This window comes from Acomys russatus, chromosome 19 (assembly GCF_903995435.1).
Source record: "Acomys russatus chromosome 19, mAcoRus1.1, whole genome shotgun sequence".
Classification (NCBI taxonomy): Eukaryota; Metazoa; Chordata; class Mammalia; order Rodentia; family Muridae; genus Acomys; species Acomys russatus.
In genome coordinates, this window is record NC_067155.1 from 65,920,902 (window position 1) to 65,943,899 (window position 22,998).

General features: G+C 39.2%; 1 protein-coding gene across 1 annotated transcript in view; it reads right to left on the reverse strand.

The window, feature by feature from the left end:
• Mfsd14b (major facilitator superfamily domain containing 14B) overlaps positions 1-22,998 on the reverse strand; it is a 44,390-nt gene that overhangs the window by 12,734 nt on the left and 8,658 nt on the right. Inside the window, exons 2-5 of the mRNA XM_051161779.1 lie at positions 17,282-17,377; positions 7,268-7,330; positions 4,149-4,276; positions 1,344-1,458 (exon numbers count right to left, since the gene is read on the reverse strand). Coding sequence (XP_051017736.1) covers positions 1,344-1,458; positions 4,149-4,276; positions 7,268-7,330; positions 17,282-17,377 — 402 coding nt within the window. The remainder of the gene's footprint in view (positions 1-1,343; positions 1,459-4,148; positions 4,277-7,267; positions 7,331-17,281; positions 17,378-22,998) is intronic.

A 22,998-nucleotide genomic window follows, 5' to 3' on the forward strand; every position in this document is an offset into this window, starting at 1 on the left:
GAATAAACTAAATGTTAAAAAAGAAAGAAAAATATTTTACCTTTTAAGGAAAAAAAATGTCTAACCAATCAGACATTATATAATGTATATGTATCTAATCTTATGAGCTATCTTCTATTAATATTAATATGTACAACTTTTATATCTTTATGTCTCCATTAACATTTTATAGACTAATCACACTGCAGGGAATTAGTATGTCCTTAGGCATCCCCACGACAGAGAGGGTGGAGAAGAAAGCTACACTTTTATGAGGTTCAGAATCTCGATGCTCTTCACAGGCCTGGTGGCTAACACAGCCCACCTTCAATATTTTGCCTTCTTTGAAGCCTTTCTCGTCACTTTCTTTTCTAATCTGCACTTCACTGCACAGGTGCCTTCAACTTAAGATGAAGCGTGAACGACATTCACAGGAGGAGGAAGGGAAGGGAAGGGCAGACAGCAGTCAGAGGGGAAGGAGAAGCTTTCTAACCAGGAGAATCACAAGTCCACAAACAGTGGTAACTTGTATGTTGAAAACTCATCAGTGAGAATACTCATTTAATCAGTCAACATGAATAAACAATTAACTCTGTTCTAAGAAGCATTATTTAAAGAAAAGGGTACAAGAAGGAAAGTAATTCTCTGGGTTTCTGGCATTTACCCTTCTTTAATCTACTCTCCACTGTCTCCCAGATCCCTTTCCTGATCATGCACACAAACGCCCTGATGCTGAGCATGTGCTACGGCTGCTCATCAATCGCATCCCTAAACCGTTTGAAAGTAACTTGTAGAAGGGGAAGCTCTGACGCTGAGAGCAAGATCTACACAGCGAGATCCAGGTCAGACTGGGCTACTGCTGCCATTTTCTAATAGTCCTTTCTTCTCTTACATATAATATCATTACCCTGCCTGAGAAAACGGGACTGTCTAATGTCACATGACCAAAACTGGCTCCTGTCACTGTGACATTTATTCAACAACTATCGAGGCTGTTCTTTCTCCTACAGGGCGATGTCTCAAATGAGTGCCCGAGACACATTGTTGAGAGTCTCACATGTCTCAAATTTACTTCTGGTGTTATTCTGAACCTCAATTTCTGGTCCACTTTTAATAAAAGGCAAATTATTACTTTATTTTTAGAAAGTCTACAAGCCTGTAAACCTAGCACTCTCCCAGTGGGAGGAAGGATCTGAAGTTGTTTGAACCCAGCCTATCCTAAGACCCTACCACAAAATAACAGAAAGTCCTACACACCCATAATAGAGCCCTCAAGAGACGGTGAAAAGGAGATTCTAAGTTTGAAGTCAACATGGCCTACGTAAGCCTTTGTTTCAAGACAAACAAAGAGCCTGCCTTCTTACCCATCCATAAGCAGTGCTTCTCTCGTGCTCCTGAGTGAAGTCAGCTACATAGGCAAATATTACAGAGAAAGTGACGGAGAAGACTCCAGATACAGAAATCATGCCAAAATACCACCTACAAAAAGATTGTTTTTAAAAGAATATGATTAAAACATCATCTTCTACCATCTAAAATATTATTTTAATTACTCAAGAGTTTAAAATCAAAGTTAAAGATACATGACTATTATGCACTCATGAAGATAAACTCAGGTGTCTGTATATATACTTAAAGACAAATAAAAATTAACTGCAATTTTGGCAATACTGAAAGGAATACATGTAGCCCCCTCCAAAAAAAGGCAGAAGAAAAAAAGAATAAAGGGACTAAATAAAATTATAGTTTTAGGTATAGCTATAGTTTTAAATGTTATCAATACAATGATGTTTCAAATTTCCTTTTTTAAAAATACATACAAAAACAGAGTGTAAGAAAAAAAATTCAACCCCAAAACGTCTATAAAATGCATAAATACACTGAAAAAACAAGTACTTAAAACAGCAAAAGCTAGAATCTTACAGAACACAAAATGGAGTTTATTCTACAACACAAAATATATTTTAATATTAAAACATTTACTAAGTAATTACTTTAATAGTCAGTAATATAATTAGTCATATTCATAATTCTTTAAAAGTTTTCTTTGTTATCACCGTTATTGCAATATGTATGCATGCATGCATGCATGTACGTATGTATGTATGCATGTATGTATACACACACACACACACACACACACGATATGTGAACAGGTACAGGCATGCACGTGGCATCACGTCCTGTACAAGTCAGACAGCAGTTGGCTCTCTTCTTCCCTGTGGGGTCTAGGGATGGAACTCAGGCCCCCAGGGTTACACGTCAAGTGTTCTTACCAGTGAACCATCTCATGGGCACTGCAACAGTTCTTAAGGGTCCAAACACAACAACAGCAACAACCACAACAAGCTCCCTAAGACAAAACTACTAAAATCTAGCTAACTCTTGATATAAATTCTCATATCTAATTAATAAATATTTTAAAAGAGAAAACCCTTAAATAAAAAATAAAGGACTGAACAAATGGCTCAATTCCCAGCACTAATATGGCAGCTCACAAATGTCTCTAAATCCAATCTCAGGGGCTCCAACACTCTCCTCTGGCCTCTGCAAGCACCAAGTGTACACATGGTGCACAGACACACATAAAGGCAAAACACTCATATGCTTTAAGTTTAAAGAAAGAAGGAAGGAAAGAAAGAAAGAAAGGGGGCTGGAGATAATGGCTCTGGTTAAGAGCACTGCCTGCTCTTCCAAAGGACCTGGGTTCAATTCCCAGCACCCACGTTGCAGCTCACAACTGTCTGTAACTCCAAGATCTGACACACTCACACCAATGTACATAAATTAAATAAAAGAAATTTAAAAAAAAAAGAAAGAAAGAAGGAAGGAAGGAAAGAAAAGAAGAAAAGAAAAAGCTAGCTTGAGGCCTAATGAAAAATTACAACAGTCTTTAAAAAATAGAAAAAGGGCCTATAATCACCACTTTAGTTAAACATTATTCACTAAGAAAAATTTAAAAAGCAGTGAATAGCATAAAACTAGAAGGAATGAGGTAAAATTATTTTCAGATGACATTAATAAACCTAGACAAAAGACAATTAGGGCCGGAGAGGTTGCTCTTCAGAGGACCTGTGTTCAATTCCCAGCATCCACATGGCAGCTCACAACTTTATGTAACTCACCCAGACATGCAGGCAAGACACCAATGCCCATGAAATAAAAATAAAACATTTTAAAAAGTTTTTTAAAAGACTAGCAATTAGGATAAAATACTATTTTGTACTACAACATGAACAGAATATACAAGGGTAAAACCAACAAATGTTCAGGATTTAAATAAATTTTAAACTAGCAAAGTATTTTTAAAACCTCTAACTCACTAGAAAGGCATGACACACTAGTATTCTACAAAATTTAACTATGTGGTAGAAGATAGAATTGCTATGGTAGCCAACAAATTTACAAATATTAACAAGAATTCCTGGCAATCATATGAAAGTATTATCACATAGAAAGAGTATCTCAGCACCAGCAATATTGGCTTAGATACTATCCCATGATCTACAAAATTAAATTAAAAAAAGAAAACAACAACATCAAAAAGCTTGAGCAAATCCTAACCCTCTATGATAATTAAATTACCTAGATTCACCATACTGAAGGGGAAAATTAAGTCAAATTCCTATCATGACTTAGACTAAGCTTAGGGTGTTTGTGGAGTGTACAAAGAGTGACTCCTGCCTATTCTTACATAAGCAACGCTCATTCAGTGCTACAGTGCAATGAGCTGACAAAGACAGTAGTACACTCACAAGTCAGCGACTGACAGCAGCCAGGGCACTGACAGCACCAACGGCTGCTCTGAAGGAGAGATTAAAGAGCGCTCTGCAGATCAAAGTAAAGGTTGAGTTCATAAATGATTGGAATTGAATGATTTTGAATTCTTTTTTCCTTTTGGAAATATATATATATTTATGATGAGATCTTAAGCATAGGACCCAAGTGTAAAATGAAAATCATCCATATTCTATACACACCTTAAACACATAGTCAAAAAGTCATTTTATACAATATTTGAGATACTTTTTATTTATTGAACAAGTTAAATAAAGTGATGTAAAGTTTGTACACATTTGAACCAATCAGATTAGGTCATTTCATATAGTGGGTATTTGGATTAGGACCCAGAGCACATGCGCACACTAGTGAAGAGTTCAGCAGCTCACCATGGGCTGATCCTCATCAGTGGGATGGGGAAGCAGGTAAAGAAGACTGTGCCCAGGAGGAAGGGCTTCCGGCCCCACACGTCAGAGAGAGCTCCGATGAGCGGAGCGCTCAGGAAGGACAGCAGGCCCTAGAGAACAGACAGGGGCGGAGTTTAGATTTAAAGTGTGACCCTCTGTTACTTATAATTCCTCCTTTCTACATCCATCCTGCTTCAACTCCTCTTATTTCTCACCGAGTTAGGAAGAAGAAAAATCGTCCAGCTTTGACAAAAGAGCTGAGATTAAGGAGAAGCAGAACAAAGAAACATCTATTACTTGGCCATAATTTGTAGTCACTACTAGCTATTTTTAAATCATTCTCACCAATAAGAAGTAGGTGGACAGTGGGCAGATGAGACAGGGTATGAACTGGGTAATGAGTACATGAGTAGTCATCATATTATTTCTGTATTTAATTTTTATAACTTATTTTTAAGTTCTCTACATATCATACAATTAAGATTTCCCCAAATCCGGCCCTTACACACATCCTACGCCATCACTACATGCAACACTTGCAGTTTTCTGAACATACACGTTCTTCTGTGTCAACAGGCTTATCCATAAGCACCTCTCATGTCCTTCCCATACCTAAAGCCAGTATATTGCTAGGCTGTTTGTTTGTTTGTTTTTTATTTTGAATCAGGAGCAAATAGCATTTCTTCTCCTATCTAGTCTCTTAGATACTGGAGCAGAGCTCTTTACAACATGAAGAGGAAGGGCATAGCTTCTCCCACCTGGCATCTATTTCTTTCACTGTAATTTCAATATTCTACCACAAATTCTTGTTACTTTGTCTATCTTCTCTGCTGGATTAAAAGCAGATTAATGTCACAGAGTGCAGTTCCTTTTCAACTCTGTACTCTTGATACCTGTAACATCTTATAAATAGCAGCTTTCAAAAATTAGAGGCAAATTAGAATTTTAATAGGAAGTCAACTCAACAGAAGTTTCTAAAATCACCTAACTGAGAAGAAAAGAGGAACAGGTTCCAGCATTCCACAGACAACATTTGAAGGCCCAAGACAGCAGATCCAGGTAAACTGAGGCAAGAGAAGGGACTCAGCGGAAGAAAGAAAAGATGAATACTTTGGAGCTCTTATCAGATTAAAAGAAAAAAACCATTCATAGTCAAGCAATCAAATTCTAAGATTCCTGCACCACAGTATATTTCAAGAGAATTTAATATATTAAGAAAATTAATCAATTTTCCTTCTGTTACTGTCATATGAACAGCTACAAGACTGCAAAGATTACAGAAGAGGACCTTAGATTAGCACCAATCAGCTTCATGCATTTTAGAAAAATCTGTGGGGGTTTTTCAATTTATTTTTATTTATGTATATGTGTATGATTCTGTGAGGTTTTGTTCACCACATGTGTGCAAGTATCTACAGAAGGCGGGGCATCAGATCTTTTGGGCTGGAGGTACAGGCAGTTGTGAGTCACCTGATATGAGAGCTGAGAACTGAACCTGGTCCTCTGCAAGAGCAGAATATACATTTAACCAACTGCTAAACCATCTCTCCAGCCTCTTATAAAATATCCTATGCTGTTTAAAATTAAATAGCAAGACCTAAATATCTAGGCAGCTAATAAAACTGATAAAGAAAATAATATGAAAAATGTAAAATGAAAATAAACTACCAGGTGGGAGGCAGAGGAAGGTGGATCTCTGTGGGTTCAAAGCCAGCCTGGTCTACAAAGTGGATCCAGGACAGCGAAGGTACTTGTTACACAGAGAAACCCTGTCTGGAGTTCCTGAGTCTAATTCTTAGCAGCCACATGGTGGCTCACAGCCATCTATAATGTGGTCTGATGTCATCTTCTGGCCTGTATACATAATAAATAATAACAAACAAACAAACTATATACATAAAGTAAAAATAATCTCAAAAAAGAAAAGAAAAACAAAAACAAAAAAAATCCCAAAAACCCATACAGAAATATTGTAAAAATATGCTTTGTTTTAATCCCAGGTGTGGGGATGGAGGACTGCTTCAGAGTGTCCACAGCAGCTGGTCATGATTTGTTCCATGCTCTAGCAGAAGAATGGTTTTGCCAGCTGCAGATAATTTCTTGCAATTCTGCGAATTTTCCAGCGGGCATATAAATGCTAAAGCTAAACTGTGGTTGGTGGTCACTCAGGGGCTGGGGGATGGTTATGGTTTGTTAGTAGTCATGCACAAGGCAGAAACAAGAAGAAAGAAATTAGATTCAAGGGTCCCAAAACACCACCACCCTGCCTGGCCCATTCCTTGCTTCTCTCCTATTTAATGTTAGAGGGGAAACTAGGGAGATAAAGGGTGGGAAAAAGAAGAACCCACAAAGTAGCAAAGACCAGTTACAACAACTCTTTGCAAATACTAAGAAAATTTAAGAGTTATGTTTTACTGCAGAGTTCTAATTTTATTATCTCTACCCCTAAACCAAAACAAACCACTCAGTTACTGAAGTGGATAGGTATAAATCACTCTCTACAGTTCAATATTAGAGTATAGCAGTTACTGAAATTCGGTTTTTATTCATGCCATCGAATACAGAATCCTTAAATTGTCTTAAAAAAAAAAAAGACTATTAGTTATAATTAATGTCAAATTACTAACGTGCAACTTTAGTTTGAATAATGCTGCTTAACACAGGACAATGCACAGACAAGTACTGTGTAAGCTTGAAGGGCTAGACAGAACTGTCACATACTTTAAGGTGAAACTGTAATATACAGTATTTTAATCTTATTCATAAATTTCTGATAGTAACACTGAAATTTCAGGTTAATTAAATCAAGTCAAGGAGAGCTCACCAAGCAGTACCCTGGCCAAAAGACTAAAATCTCAAACTGAAATGTTTCCTTCTTCCTTAGTCTCAATGCCCAAGAAGACAGCAGCAGGTACCGTTTTTTATATAGTAAGTAAACTCTTGCAGACTGTTGTGTATATATAGATAAAAAGTATCTAAGGCTTTCAGCGTATTCACTGAGTTTTTTAACGTTAAATTTCTATGTCTTACACGTATTTGTGTTGTGTTTTACTCTGACTTCCTAGAGACCCTGGTTTTGGGTCGTTCTGAGTTGTTCTTACCTTTACACCTTGAATGAGGCCATTCATGAGGAATGTGTGCTGAGGGAATGTTTCATGTAAAACCTACAAGAGCAACAAACAACAAGATACATTCAAATACAAATTAAAGATAAAGATTTCTTTCTTTATTACTGGAAGGCTAAACAAATAAGATCAACTGTAAAAAAATTATAAATTGCTAATGAAATCTGAAAAAACAAAACAAAACAAAGAAACAAAAAACACTTCAGCCAGGGCTACAGAGTGAAACTTTGTCTCAAAAACAAAATAAACACCTTGAAGCCATGAGAAGGCAGTAACACAATAAAATACTTTTCAAGACCCAGACAAGGCAAGTCCCAGCACTCACAGGTGCTTTTGTCATAAACTGCAGTGAAGGGAGTAGCCAACAAAGAATACAAACTCGGGAGTGAACTCATGTTCATCCCTTAGGGCAGTCCTCCAGAAAATCATCACGCCTTAAACGTGCACTGTAGCAATTCTAGTCTAGCTAGTAACAAACTCAAAACAGCTTTTACAGAAACATTTCCCCGCATATAATAATCAGCACCTGATCAAAGATAACCATATATACAAAAAATAAAAGACACTATCAGTAATAAACACCAAAAAACCCAATTTAAGGAGAGAAGAAAAAAAAAAAAAAGATGAGCTGGCTCAGCAGTTAAAGCGTATCTGATGCTCTTTCAGAAGATGCACAGTTAGTTCCCAGTACCAATATAGGATAATGTACAACTGACTGTAACTCCGCTTCAGTGGATCCCTTCTCTGGCTTCTGTGGGTACCTGCACTCACATGCACATACCATACTGACATGTACAATTTTTAAAATCTCTTTAAATGTGACCCAAATATCAAAGAAAGGTACATAGCCCTCGTCAAAGTTGACAGTGAACTACACATATGAAAAAGTACAGTATGTCACTTAAAAATGTATACAAAACAAGGTACCTAAACAGTTATCAGACCTATAAGACAAGCCATTAGATTTATTAGCCAAGAGAGACACAAGCCACAGAGGCTCTCATTCACTAGTAAGAATACAAAATAATGCAGTTACTTTGGTAGTTTATTATAAAGCTAAACATACATTTATCATATGATCCACCTATCACGCTCCTTGGCATTTGCACAAAGGACTTAAAACTGTATCTACACAAAAACCTTTCCACAGATGTTTACAGCAGCTTTGATAATTTCCCTAACTAGCGAGGAGTCAAGACATCCTTCATTAGGTGAACAGATGGGTACACTCTAGTAAACAACTACTGATGAAAGAAAATGAATTATTAGGCTATTATAAGACAAAAAGGAACTATAAATGCATACTCCCCAGTAGAGGAGACTAATCTAAAAAGGCTATCTTCTCTAACACAACATTCTGAAAAAGAAAGACCGCAGAGATAGTAAAAAGGTGACTCCCGGTGTCATATGGACTGCCACTGTGGTAACTGATTTGATAAACAGTTCCATCTGTTTCCCTGCAAATTTCAAGATTTCCTTGTTTTTGATAGCTGAATAGTATTCCATTGCATAAATGCACCAGTTTCTTTATCCATTCTTCAGTTGAGGGACATGTTTCCAGAGTCTGGTTATTATGAATAGAGCTGCTATGAACACAGTTGAGCAAATGCCCTTGTTGTATGGTGGAGCATCCTTAGGGTATAGGCCCAGGAGTGGTATAGCTGGGTCTTGAGGTAACACTATTCCCAATTTTCTGAGAAAGCTCCAGATGGATTTCTAAAGTGATTGTACAAGTTTGCACTCCCACTAGCAACGAAGGAGTATTCCCCTTTCTACACATCCTCACCAGCATGTGTTATCGCTTGAGTTTTTTATTTTAGCCATTAGGATGGGTGTAAGATGGAATCTCAGAGTCTTTTTTACTTGCATTTCCCTGATGACTAGGGATTTTGAGCATTTCTTTAAGTGTTTCTCTGCCATTTGATATTCCTCTGTTGAGAATTCTCTGTTTAATTTGGTACTCCATTTTTTAATTGGATTATTTAGTTTGGTGGTATTTAATTCCTTGGGTTCTTTATATATTTTGGATATTAGCCCTTTGTCAGATGTAGGGTTGGTGAAAACCTTTTCCCAGCCTGTAGGGTGTTGTTTTGTTCTGTTGACAGTGTCCTTTGCCTTACAGAAGCTTCTCAGCCTCATGAGGTCCCATTTATTTATTGCTGGTCTTAGAGCCTGAGCTGTTGGTGTTCTGTTCAGGAAGTTGTCTCCTGTGCCAATGAGCTATGGCTCTTCCCCACTTTTTCTTCTAACAGATTTAGTGTGTCTGGTTTTATGTTGAGGTCTTTAATCTACTTGGACTTTAGTTTTGTGCAGGGTGATAAATGAGGGTCTATTTGCATTTTTTTTTTTTGACATGTAGACATCCAGTTAGACCAGCACCATTTGTTGAAGATGCTATCTTTTTTCTGTTGTATAGTTTTGGGTTTTTTGTGAAAAATCAAGTGTCCATTGGTGTGTGAGTTTATTTCTGAGTCTTTAATGCAATTCGACTGATCCACTTCTATGCCAGCACCATTCCGTTTTTACTATTGTTACTCTATAGTACAGCTTGAGATCAAGGATGTAGATTCCTCCAGAAGATCTTTGCTTGTATAGGATTGTCTTAACTATTCAGGGTTTTTTGTTTTTTCATATGAAATTGAGAAAGACACGCATGGTATATACTCAGTTATAAGCAGATATTAGCTACATAATACAGGAGAACCACACCACAGTACACAGACCCAAAACAGCTAAACAAGGAGGACCCTAAGGACAATGCTTAACTCTCACTCAGAAAGGCAAACAGAACAGACACCGGAAGCAGCTGAATAGTAGGAACAGGACAGCAGTGTACCACAGAGGCCCTCTGAAAGACTCCACCCCACAGAGGATGGAAGCAGATGCTGACACTCACAGACAACCTTGGGATAAGGCACAGGGAGTCCTGTAGAAGAGCTGGGGGATAGAAGGACCTGGAAAGGGCAGGAGCCCCACAAGGAGACCAATGGAGCCAACAAATCCAGGTGGTGGAGGAGGAGGATGCAGAGACTGATACACCAACCAAGGACCATGCATGGAGAAGACCTAGACCCTCTGCCCAGATGTAGTCGATAGGAAGGACAGTCTCCTTGTGGGTCCCATAATATGGGGAGTGGAGACTTCCCCCTGGCGGGGCGGTCTTGCCACACCACAGAGAAGAGGACACAGGCAGTACAGATGAGACTTGATAGGCTGAGGTCAGGTGTTAGGGGAGGAGGGCTCACTCTTTCTAAGGACTAGGGGGGGGGGGGACGACAGAGGAAGGTAGCATGGGACCGGGAGATGAGGGTGCAGGCTACCATCAGGATGGAAAGTGAACATATTATTAATAAAATAAGAAAAAAATTTTTCATATTGTATCTCCAGTCTTGATATTTAAAGATCTACTTTTTTCTATTGAAGAAAATGATGGAGAATCGACGTTATTAGAAAATTCTTTTAATAGCAAATTTCATCATTTAGAAGGATGTAGAACTTTTTAAAGAAAAAAGGAATACCAATCAAGATCAGAACCATCTAACAACTTAGTTTGTCACATGAATCACAAAAGTGACAAAACCACCACAGTCTTTAAAAAGTGCTGTCTGATCTCTAGTGTGCCACTTGTTAGTCTACCCTCTTGTCGCTGAATCCCCACTCCCCACTCTCCCTTTTATATTACATCAGACCCTCCTGGCTCCCTCTTAGCTTGTCAGTAGGAAGCAGAAGGTGACAAACACTGTGGTAACTGCAGGATCGGCCTCAGCTGTCGAAGTGACAGTGAGTAACTATATCCTATCCCACCCACGTCCTTAAACGTCCAACCTTAGATCTCTACTGAAACAATTCTATGATGACAGCTGAATAGGTATTCTCTTTACACAGATAAAGCAAATTAGACTAAGAAACTATCACTGATCAAATCATAAGCATGCATTAACAGCATGTATTTACTGAGCTGCACAGTATACCTACTGTATTTTTGTTAGTATATACTGATTCTGGGCAATCAAGCCACCATGCAGGCTCCAAAATTTTTCAATCTGAATTTTAAAAACTTTTTTGTTCTAGACATGGTAGTGCACACCTTTAATCCTAGTAGCACTTGGGGGGCTAACATAGGATTCAGAGTTTAAGGCTAGCCTAGGATACACAGTTAGACTCTATGTTGCGCGCGCACGCGCGCGCACACACACACGCACACACACACACACACACACACACACACACCCCGCATCACATAAAATTCTACCCTTTTCTATTTCTTTCTCCTTCCACAGAAAGGGAACTATAAGATCTCACTGGAAAAATAAGTATAACAAACATTTTTTCCCAAAGGGAAAAAAAAAAGTCATAAGACAACTTTTTTAAAAGGGACAGTATTTAGACATTTTATGACAAATTCAAAATCCAAATGATGTAAACAATTTGACTACAAAAGATAACTAAAATAAAATAAACACAGTGATAAAAGGTGCATCAATAATAATCTCAGGTACAATCAAGGCTCTTAATTTTAACATTTCCCTAAGAAAACCAAAGACAAGATAGTCTTTAATCATTACTTTTAATTAGTTTTCTATGTATGGATGTTTTGTCTGCATGCACCATGTGTGGGCCTGATGCCCAGAAAGGCCAACAAAGAGCATCTGATACCCCGGACCTGAGTTACAGACAGTCCTCAGCTGCAACCTGAGTGAGCACTAAGACTCAAACCCAGGTATTATGAAAAAGCAACAAATGCCACAACTGCTGAGCCATCTCTCCAGCTCCTTTAATTATTCTTAGGAAGGAATATATATAAATCTATCAGTCAACCAATTAATGCCCCCCCCACAGAGCGCTGTTTCTTATTTTTTCAAATGACAACTGAAGTTAATTAATAAATGATAATGAAAAAGACCCTTCAATAAATTAATTTTCCAAATCCCCAAAACTCCTAAATAAAGGTAAAGGAAAAGACAGCTATAAGAGAATGCATTCTTAAAATTGGTCACAAAAAAGAAGCTCCCAGATATATTGTTGTCAACCCTGCTAGCCTTTGCAGTTGGCTCCAAGATAATAATCACAAGCACAGTCCTCAAAGTGGGACACTTACAGAATTAAATGGGGTGGAATTCAAACCAGACAGTGCTCTAAATTACTTAGAGTTGCTCAAAACAAGATTTTAAAACTACATTGTAAAATACCCAGTACTCTAGAGGAAACCTGAGAGTGCCTGTATCTTTAAGGAAGGAGCGTGTCTACTCAAGCAGATCCCTATGCACTTTCAAAACAGCTTTTAGTTTAGATGACAATTGGGAAAGTGCAGCGATGGACCCTACCAAAAGTGCCTCCTTAACAAGATCACCACCTTTCCATGTGGTGATTCAGCTTCTCACAGCAACACACAGACCTTAAAACATGGAGCGTGAAAGGCCATGGCTAATTGGCTGGTAAGCAGACCGTGACTGCAGCTGTTGGGGAAGAAGGCAATGGAGCTACAACACCAGCACACTCTAACCAACTTCATATATTCACATTATTTGCCTAGTCCAGAAAACATTTCTCTCAATCCCTCATTTACACTCTCACTTGTAAATATGAAGAGATGACAAAGTAGGCATAAAGAAAAGCTGTTGAAATGTACCAAAAACGACTGACAAAAAATAAAAAGATAACCTACTTCACACCAAAAGGTTCAAGTAAAAGAAGCCTTAAAATAAAAATAAGCGTTCTTCTCCGCCAGATTGAAGATCTCCACCAGATGACAAACAATACTACATGGCAGAACTTCATCAAAGTCACATAAAACAAAAAGGTCTTTGCAAATCAATTACAGAAGAAAATACAGAGCTTCATGGAGAAGAAAGAGCGCCAGGATGAAGAATCAGGGAAAATCTAATGAAGTATTAATTAAATTAAAATACTAAATATTGTTTTAAAATGATAACATTTGGCTGCTTTCTACCAACTAACCAAAACTATAAAAATCATTCTAAGCACACAAAACACCATGCTAGCTGTGGTCCACAGACTGCTTTTCAGACTGATTTATGGGAACGAATTTGTATCAACGGCTGTCTTTATTTCAGGTGTAGCTGAACTAGAGGCAGTGTAACAATGTAGTAACAATGCTGAAAAGTCTGTAGCAAAATCAGAATGCACCCACAACTGTATATGTCCCAAATTGATAAGGGCGAGTCATTAATAGTTATTTTATACTACCTTGTCACTTTACACACACACACAGTTGGTTTTTCAAGACAGGATTTCTCTGCGTAGCCTTGGCTGTCCTGGACTCAATTTGTAGACCTGGCTGGCCTCAAACTCAAAATGTACTTATCAGCTATTATATTTACTAAAGCATTAACTTGTTTACATATATAAAAATATGTGACAGAGCCAGAGAGACGGCTCAGCAGATAAGGATGCTCACTGTTCTTATGGAGAATCAGGGCTCAATTTTCAGCATTTGCATCACAGGGCTCAAAACTACCTGTAAGTCCAGTTCCAGAGTACCTACACTCTCTTCTGCCCTCCACTGGTACTTGCACACACGCACAGGCATACATTTAAATAAATACATTTTTTAAATGTGTAACAGACAAAAATATGTTAAAATTTATTAATAAAAGAAGTAAATGCCAAGAGAAGCTCATTCCATCTGTTTGATTAGATTGGTGTTCTGTACACTGTCAGTTATGCAAGAGTAAAGAACAAACAATACTGATTAATTAGTGAGTGTACTTAAGACTTTAATTATTATCATTTAGATAAACAGGCCTGTAGGAAGCAGAGCTTAGGATAAGCTTTGGGGAAAACATGGCTGTCAATCATGTGGGCCTATTTTCTTCAACAGAAGGAAGTGAATGATTGCTGCTCACCTAGAATGCTGGAGTGAACAACCTGGTTATCCTTTGCTATTCCATCAGGAGCCAAGCTCCATCTGAATGTCCCCTAAATCCAGTTCCCTCCCCTTCTCTCTCCCTCCCCCCACTCACCTCTCTCCCTCCTTCTTGTCTGTGTATCAGTTCATACGCTCTTAGCTACTGCTCCCACGTCACGCCTGCCTCCCTGCTGCCATGCTCTCTACTGTAATGGCCACGGAGTCTAGCCCTCTGGAAGTGTAAGCCTTTATAAACTCTGTAAGCTGCCTTGCTCATGGTGTCTTGTCAAGGTAAAAGAAAAGTAACTTAAGGGGCTGGAGAGATGGCTCAGTGGTTAAGAGCACCGTCTGCTCTTCCAGAGGTCCTGAGTTCAATTCCCAGCAACCACATGGTGGCTCACAACCACCTATAATGAGATCTGGTGCCCTCTTCTGGTGTGCAGGTGTACATGCAGGAAGAACACTGTATATGTAACCAATAAATAAATCTTTAAAAAAAAAGAAAAGCAAGTAAGACATACTTTAAATGCAAATATCCTCAACTCATCAAGTAAAGAGGCAGACTGATTAACTGGATTGAAAAGCAACATAAAACTGTATCTGTTGTCTCCAAGAAACATACCTCACTAGCAAAGACAGCCGTAACTAAGAGCCAATGGTTAGATGTTAACATATCAAGCAAATGGAAGCTTTAAACAAGAAGACACAGGTGTTCCCAGATACGAAAAACTTCAAACCCAGACTAGTCCAGGGATATAAAGGGCATTACATGTCATAAATGGAGTAAGTCATCAAAAGACATGAAAATGGTAGGTATTTATGTGTCAGCTATTGGAGCACCCGGTGTCATACAGTAAACACAAAAGGGCATGGAAGTTGAGACAGGTCCTGATGGAGCTAACAACGTGAGGTTCACAGGCCACTATTCATCTTTTGGGAGGTCTTCCAAACACCATTCTCATTTTTACATGGACTTTTCTCTTGAGTTTTAATTTGGACAGCTTTAGTCAAATCGTATCGTCCATCTTTTGGACTTAACATAAAAAGCAGATGCCTAGAGAGTATTTCACGAAACGGGTGGGAAATATTCTCAGCAGTTGCCTAGGACTACTTCCAAAATTTATCTTATTATAGGCTACAAAACATACTTTGACATAATACAAAAAATTACCTCCTCTAATCATGCCACTCCACAGTATAATAATCAGTACGAGAAAGCACAGAAACTATTCAAATACTTGGAGACTGAACAAAGATCACTGAGGAAACCAAAAAAGGAAAAACCTTCTAGAATCAAATGAAAATGACAAGGGCTCAGAGGTTGAGAGCATTGTCTGTTCTTCTACAGGTCTTGAGTTCAATTCCCCAACAAGTACACGGTGGTCACAACAATCTATAATGAGATCTAGTGGCCCCTTCTGGCGTGCAGGCACACATGAAGGCAGAATACTATATAAATAATAAATACATAAATCTCTTTTAGAAAAATAACATTTCTAGGATATACCGGTGGCAGTTCTGAGAGGAATGTTTCATAGAGGTAAGAACACACATTAAAAATTTACATCACAACCTAATGAAGTCCTCAATCTTCTAGAAAATAAGGCAAGAGATAACAAGATGCAACAAAATTAGGGTAGAAATTAATAAAATAAAGACTAAAAAATAAATATATAATCAATAAAGAGTAGTTCTTTGAAAAGATATATAATATTGACAAACGCAGAGTGAAATTAATAAAAAGAAAGTAGACCAAATTACTAACAATTGAGATGAAAAGACATTTGTTACCATAGACTACAGTGACTCTAAGGGAACTTTAAAAACTTACATTCCAATTGCCGTAAGGAGCAAGCCAGCACTTCATATGCTAATTTTAAACAGAGGCATGAAAAACTAAATAATGACAAAATAAAGATGGGGCCTGTTAAAAAGTCAGGGTGTGCCAAGGGCATTCTGGGATGTTGGTGTTCTTCACTTTTCTTTCTTCAGTGTTCTCTGGCCCACACAAACACAACTATGCACGCATGCACACTAGCAGAATAGTGACAATGAAATGTTATTTATAAAAATTCATGCAAAGGTCTTCTAACTGGCTGAAGCCCACCCTGTAAACCTCTGTATTTTCAAGACTTAAAATTGAATGTATGAAAAGAAGCTTCTGGTACGGCAAAATAACGACTAAGAAGAGGCAACTATTAGTGTTTTTTTTCCCTTTAGACAGAATTTCTCTGTGCAGCCCTGGCTGTCCTGGAACTCACTCTGTAGACCAGGTTATCCTCAAACTCAGGGTCCACCTGCCTCTGCCTCCCCAATGCTGGTGTACCACTATACTTGGCCTATTTGTGGGTTTTCAAAATAACTAAGACAGGCCGGGCGGGGCGGCACACGCCTTTAATCCCAGCACTCGGGAGGGCATAGACAGGTGGATCTCTGTGAGTTCCAGGCCTCACAGAGTGAGTGCAGGACAGCCAAAGCTACACAGAGAAGCCTTGTCTAGAAAAACAAAGTGAATAAGTAAATAAAATAAAAAGTAACTAAAGACAAGTGAAGCTTAATTTGAAGACATTTAAAACTTACCCAAGTGTTAAATAATTCTTAAAATCTGTGCCACTACCCTCATCTTTCCTTTGTTTCTCTAAGTACATGCATATGTCAACCATCTTGGTTCTCTTTAAGAATAAATAAGGCTGGAAAGATGGCTCAGCAGTTAAGAACTCTGGCTGCACTTGCAGAGAACCCAGGTGACTCACAACCATCTATAACACCAGTTTTGGGGAATATGATGTCTCTTGTCCTAGCCCTGTCTCCAAAAGTCGGCATGCAAGAGGTGTCTAGATATACATGCAGGCAAAAAAGCCATATACATAAGATTTTTAAAAATAAATATTAAAAAAAGAGAAATTCAATACTTGGTTTTTAAAAGGGCTGTAGAGAAGTTATCAAAACAAGGAATATGTTCATTCTTACATTCATCATTACAAAGAACTTACCAATTTTCTGTTTATTAGGTCCTCAAATCAAAGGCCACTAACATCCAAACAAAGATACAATTTCAACAATGCCTTGTATTTCATACACAGCATGTCTAAAGATGAAAGACTCAGTCCAGTAATACTTACAGTTAACATTGGAGTTGTCAACAGGCCCCATGCAAAGAATTCAAGGAAGATGACAATAGCAGCATGGTAAACACTTGGTTGGCCAAAGCCTTGTAGCTGGAAAAAAGAAAGAAAGAAAGATGTTAGAAACAATAGTAAAGAAAGATTTATAAGATATTATCATGAGGCCAGATGTGGTGGCACATGCCTTTAATTCCAGCACTCGGAAGGCAGAGGCAGGCAGATGATGTGAGTTCAAGGCCAGCCTGGTCTACAAAGTGAGTCCAGGACAGACAAGGCTACACAGAGGAACTCTGTCTTGAAAACAAACAAACAAACAAACAACAACAAAGCCAAAAAACAAAACAAAAAAAGATAATATTATGAAATGTTATGGAGAAATATACAGACTTTGGATCACCTATATCTCTTAAGATAAAACCACACTCTAGGGAACAGGGATACTGCTTTGTATTAGTTATTTTTCATCACTCTGATAAAAAAAATGACCAAAAGCAATTTATGGAAATTTGTTTGGCTTAAAGTTGCAGAAAGAGAGTCTTTAATGGCAGATGGTGGGGAGGGAAGGCATGGCAGAAGGCAGCTGGAACAGACAGCTGAGCGATCACTGCAGAGACTATCAAGACGCTTCTTACTAAAAACACCATGACCCCACAGGCCATTATCATAATGCAAATGTACTTAGTCCAAACTGCTCAAGTCTAGTAGCCTTTACCAGTTTCAATACCATTTAAAAGTTCAAAGTTGACAGGCAGCACAGTCCCCTTGTGGGTTCCATACCATGAGGAGTAGGGACTACCTCGGACATGGACTCTGGTGCCCACTAGTTGATCATTTTCCCACAGAGGAAGATGATGCAGGCAGTCCAGATGAGACTTGACAGGGCTACGGTCAGATGGTAGGGGAGGAGGGCTCCCCCTTTCTGAGAGGGTGGGGAGGGGGGAATAAAGGAGGGAGGGTGGGACCAGGTGGAGATGAGGGAGGGGGCTACAGTCAGTATGTAACATGAACAAATTAAAAAAATAAAATAAAAGTACAAAGTCAAAGCCAGGCATAATGACACACACCTTTAATCCCAGCACTGTGGAGACAGAGGCAGGCAGATCTCTACAGTGCTAAGCCAGCCTGGTCTACAAAGCAAGTTCCAGGGCAGCTGAGGCTACACAGAGAAGCCCTGCCTTGAAAAAAACAGATAAGCATTAAAAGTTCAAAGTCTCTTTTGATACTCAAGGCAATTTCTTAACTGTGACCCCTTTAAAAATCAGAGGGCAGGATACACACTTCTAACATACAATGGTGTAGAACATACGATTCCTTCCGAAAGACAGGAACAAAGTTAAGGCCCCAAAGCCAGCAGACATCACCACACCCTGCAGACCATATCTGTTAACTGACACTGCAGTTTCAAGACGCTTAGATGGCCCAGCCCCTCCACCTTTGCTACCTACAATCTCTCTCTAGGGCTGGCTCCACTCCATCTACGTGACTCCTCTTGGCAGACGTCTCATATCTCAAGGATCTCCAACATCTCAATGTCTCCACTGTAACCCAGGCTTCTTGCACAACTTCCCTCAATGGCCTGTCAGGGTACGGCACAGATGCCTGGCCTCAGCAGCTCTCTGTAACCATGGAGGAAGAACCTAGGACAAGTGCACTCTGCTATCTTTCATACCGCCAAAGCCAGCGCAGCATGGCTTACAGTACTAAAGTCCTGCTAATTCTACTTCCAGTTGGGAATGGTCACTTTTGACTACATTACCCGCAGGTTTTTGCAAACTGAAACAATTGCTTTCCAGGAGAGGAAAAAAATTCCCTAATGCAGTGGTTCTAAATGTGTGGGTGGAGATACTCTGAGGGTTGAACCCCCCCCCACAAGACCATCAGAGAACACAGATATTTATGTTATGATTCATAATAGTAGCAATAATTACAGTTTGAAGTAGCAATGAAAATAATTTTACGGCTGGGGTCACAGCAACATGAGGACTGTGTTAAAGCGTTGCAGCATTAAGAAGGTTTCGAACCACTGCATTGGGGTTTTTCCTTTCAGGAACTGGAAGCTTAGCTGGTAAGTGGGCAGGGAGTCTTGCCCTGGGGACCTTCCCACTGGTCCCAGCACAGCAGGAGGGCTCCCCTTAATGGTACTAGTTCTTTAACTTTTACTCTTTATGTACATTAGACTACCTAGTGCTCCTTTTCAACTTCCAGTCCCTAGTTCCCTTTTACAGTTATTTTCTAAAGGATTTCTAGTAAACTTATGACTTGTTTCTTTCTATCATCTAGAATAGAATACCCTCAAAGAGTAGTGCTCCCCAGCTATGGTCTCTGATCCAGCCCAAGCAGCTATTCTGTAAAAGTCAGTGCTGTATATAAACTGAAGCCATGACCACGCCATGGTTAAGGGGAAGGGTTTTTATTGTAGATAAGAGAGAAAGAACAGCCAGAGGCATCTGGATGATGCAGAGACAGAAGGAAGTAGACTGAACATGGCCAGCAGGCTGGACCCGGCCATGAGAGAAGCAGGAGGGGGGAGGGGGAGGTGGCACAGGGAGAAGGGAGGAGGGAGACAGAGAGAAACCAAGAGGAAGACCAAGAGAGTGAGACTGAGCCTGAGGGAGGGCACAGCCTAAACTGAGTGGCTGTGAGGAGCATGAGTAGCTGAGATAGGGAAGCTTCAGAGCTGAATGCGGTTCCGGGCAGGAGAGGCGACAGGAAAGCTAGGGTGGACTTTGAAGTGCATAACAACTACTTGTGCTGCTGAGAAGCCTGGATGCTGTGTGGTGGTTTGAGTAAGGTCGGCCCCTATGGACTCCTATATCTGAATGTTTAGAATTAGGGAGTGGCACTACTTAGAAGGATTACAAGTTATAGCCTTGTTCAGTCTCTGTAAAAATTCCAATCTCTCCAAACATACAAAAAATAAATAAATAAATAAAGTTCAAAGTCTTTCAGCTGTGGGTTCCTGTAAAAAAGACAAAAACAAAACCTCAAAATTAAGTTTAAAAAAAAAAATATATATATATATATATTTCGGCCTTTTCACAACATGACATTGTGGCTGGTTGCATCAAAAGGAGGTCTCAGGCTAGAGATAAATGTCATGGGTGCACTTTTCCCATTAAAGCCGCCATGCCTTGGAGCTGTCACCTAGGACGGTTTGCTGCTTTTAAGCCTCCAGATAATGCAGAAGCACAGGAAACCCAGTGAGACGAGCAGAGTTCTGATATGAATCCCACTGACAATGGTTCCCAAAGAACTACCAACAAAGGAGGGTGACTTAAGCAGCTAAGTAACAGCCCAGTTCGTACAGCAGTTATTCAAGACTAGACCCTATTTCTATCCTCATGGTTAAGATGACACTCTTATGACTTTTCATGAGATCTCTTTAGTAGCACTTTAATTTTATCTCTCACAAATACATAAATCAATAAAACATTTAAGAAATGAAAAGAACAGCCAGGCATGGTAGTGCATGTCTTTAATCCCAGCACTCGAGGCAGAGGCAGGTGGATCTCTGTGAGTTCAGTTCGAGGTCAGTCTGGTCTACAAAGGGAGTCCAGGACAGCCAAGGCTACACAGGGAAACCCTGTCTCAAAAAACCAAAACAAACAAACAAAAAAGAGATGAAAATAACAAGGTCTGGGGTTGCAATACTACTTTAACAATAGTACAAAATGTCTACAAAAGTGTTGTAGACATTTATGGTAGAAAAAGCAATGACTACTGTTATATTACATTTTAAAGAACATACAAGTTCACCTGTCTTCAAATACAAGCATGTTAAACATGCTAGAAAATGAATTAAACTTGGGAACATTAAGTTAAATAAGCCAGTCATAAAAGAGCACACTATGTGAACCCAGAAACATGAAATACTAAAAGCAGTCAAACTCACAGACACAGACAGTAGAAGAGGCCAATGGCTAAAGGGAAGATTGCTGCTATTCAGTAAGAAATTTCTTAATGGACACGGTTTCAGTTTTTGAGATGTAAAAGTTCTTTTAGATTGATTGCACAACAATGAGAAAATATGCAATGCTATCTAAAAAGTTATGAGTAAATCTTGTTTTATGTACTTTACTGCAAGTGTGCATGCACATGCATGCGCGCACACACACGCACACATGCACCTGCACCCACAAACAAAGTATATTGATTAAAAAGTGCCCCTTTTTGTCCTTTTGGCTACTGATCTTCAAAAGCAGTTGAGATTAAAGGAAAGGAAGTCTCTAAGATTAAAAAATATAACAAAACATGATCCTACTGCTTCTGAAAATAAACCATACATAAAAAGAGCCAAGAGCATCAATGGAATTAGTGGATCATAATTTTGTTGGTAGTGGTGTGTTGGTTTGTTTTGTTTGGTTTTTTTTATTGAGGAGTTTGTGTTTGTTTTTGGCAGCAAATCTATTCCATACAATAGTCACAGTAGGCAAATAACACTGCATTTTGATAAACTTTGGAACTCCCCCCCCCCTTTTTTTTTAAAAAGCAAGTCTCAGTAGCTCCCAATTGTCTTATTCCCAGGCATGAAACCTGCAGTGAGGTGTAAAGGGTCAGGAGGTGGAGAAGGGAAGGAAGTTAGAGGAACTTGGATGAGGTCATCGTGGGTAGTGAAAACAGGTGAGTCTCCATGACCAGTGTGATGATGTGTGCTGTGACACTAAGCTCCCTGTGGAAGAGTGCCTACTTTAAGAGACTGTTATTAGAGAGAGTGCCACAAGTTCACGCATAAGCCTATGGCATGTTGGCTAGTATAGATTTGAGTCCTAATTAGAGATAAAACTAAATTACAGTCTAGGAAAAAATTACTGACTAAATTTGAACTCGTCACCTGCAGAATGTGGCCTATGAACTTCAGAGAGGAAGTGAAGAGATCTGGCACAGGGAACCTGCGACAGTGGCAAGCTCATGGCTGCTGACCTTGGCAAATATGAACTCTCAAACACTAGAGGTATTTCATTTTCTTAGCAAGAAATCCATTTTTACATTTCTCAGAAAAAAGAAAGGGAGGGGAGGAGTGAGGAAACTGGGGAATTTGGGTATCCGTAGTATTTCCTTTATAAATTAAGTGGCGCTGGTTTTACCTCCTGATCCTGGTAATGAAGGATGGGGGTTCCCTCAGGATGGTAGGTCATCTCATTCTAGGGAAATGTCCACCAAACCCTGTTAATACGAGAGAGAATTACCCAGTTCAGGGTTCTCCAAATATAGCTATTCTTAAAATAAAATAAAAGCAAGACACTACAAGAGGGACACTACTGAGTGTAGAAGAGTTCTCAGCGGAACTGGAAAGCACCTTCAAGTTGTGGTACCAACTGCTTCAAAGAAAATTTAGTGAAAATGAAAAACGAGAGCATAGAGAGGAATGGGGTTTGAGGGAGTGAAGACTCAGTTTGTGCTTCCCTCTTTCCATGCAGCAGATGCTGAAGTGCACCGTGCTTGCGAGACCCCAGCCAATGTCCTGATTATGACTAATACACCTTCTCCAAATCCAGAGGGGCAACCTGTGACCAGGACACTGCACAGAATGTGACTTGCTTTCCACCTACACCAAGTTTGAGTAGCAGCAATTTTTAGCCCAAAGCAAATTCATGTTAACATACCACCTGGTTGGAGGTTGGGGCGGATAAGCCAAGAGAGCCATAGTATGCTGTTTAGTACACAAGTACCATAATACATGCTGTTTGGGGTTTTTGTTTTGTTTTGTTTTGTTT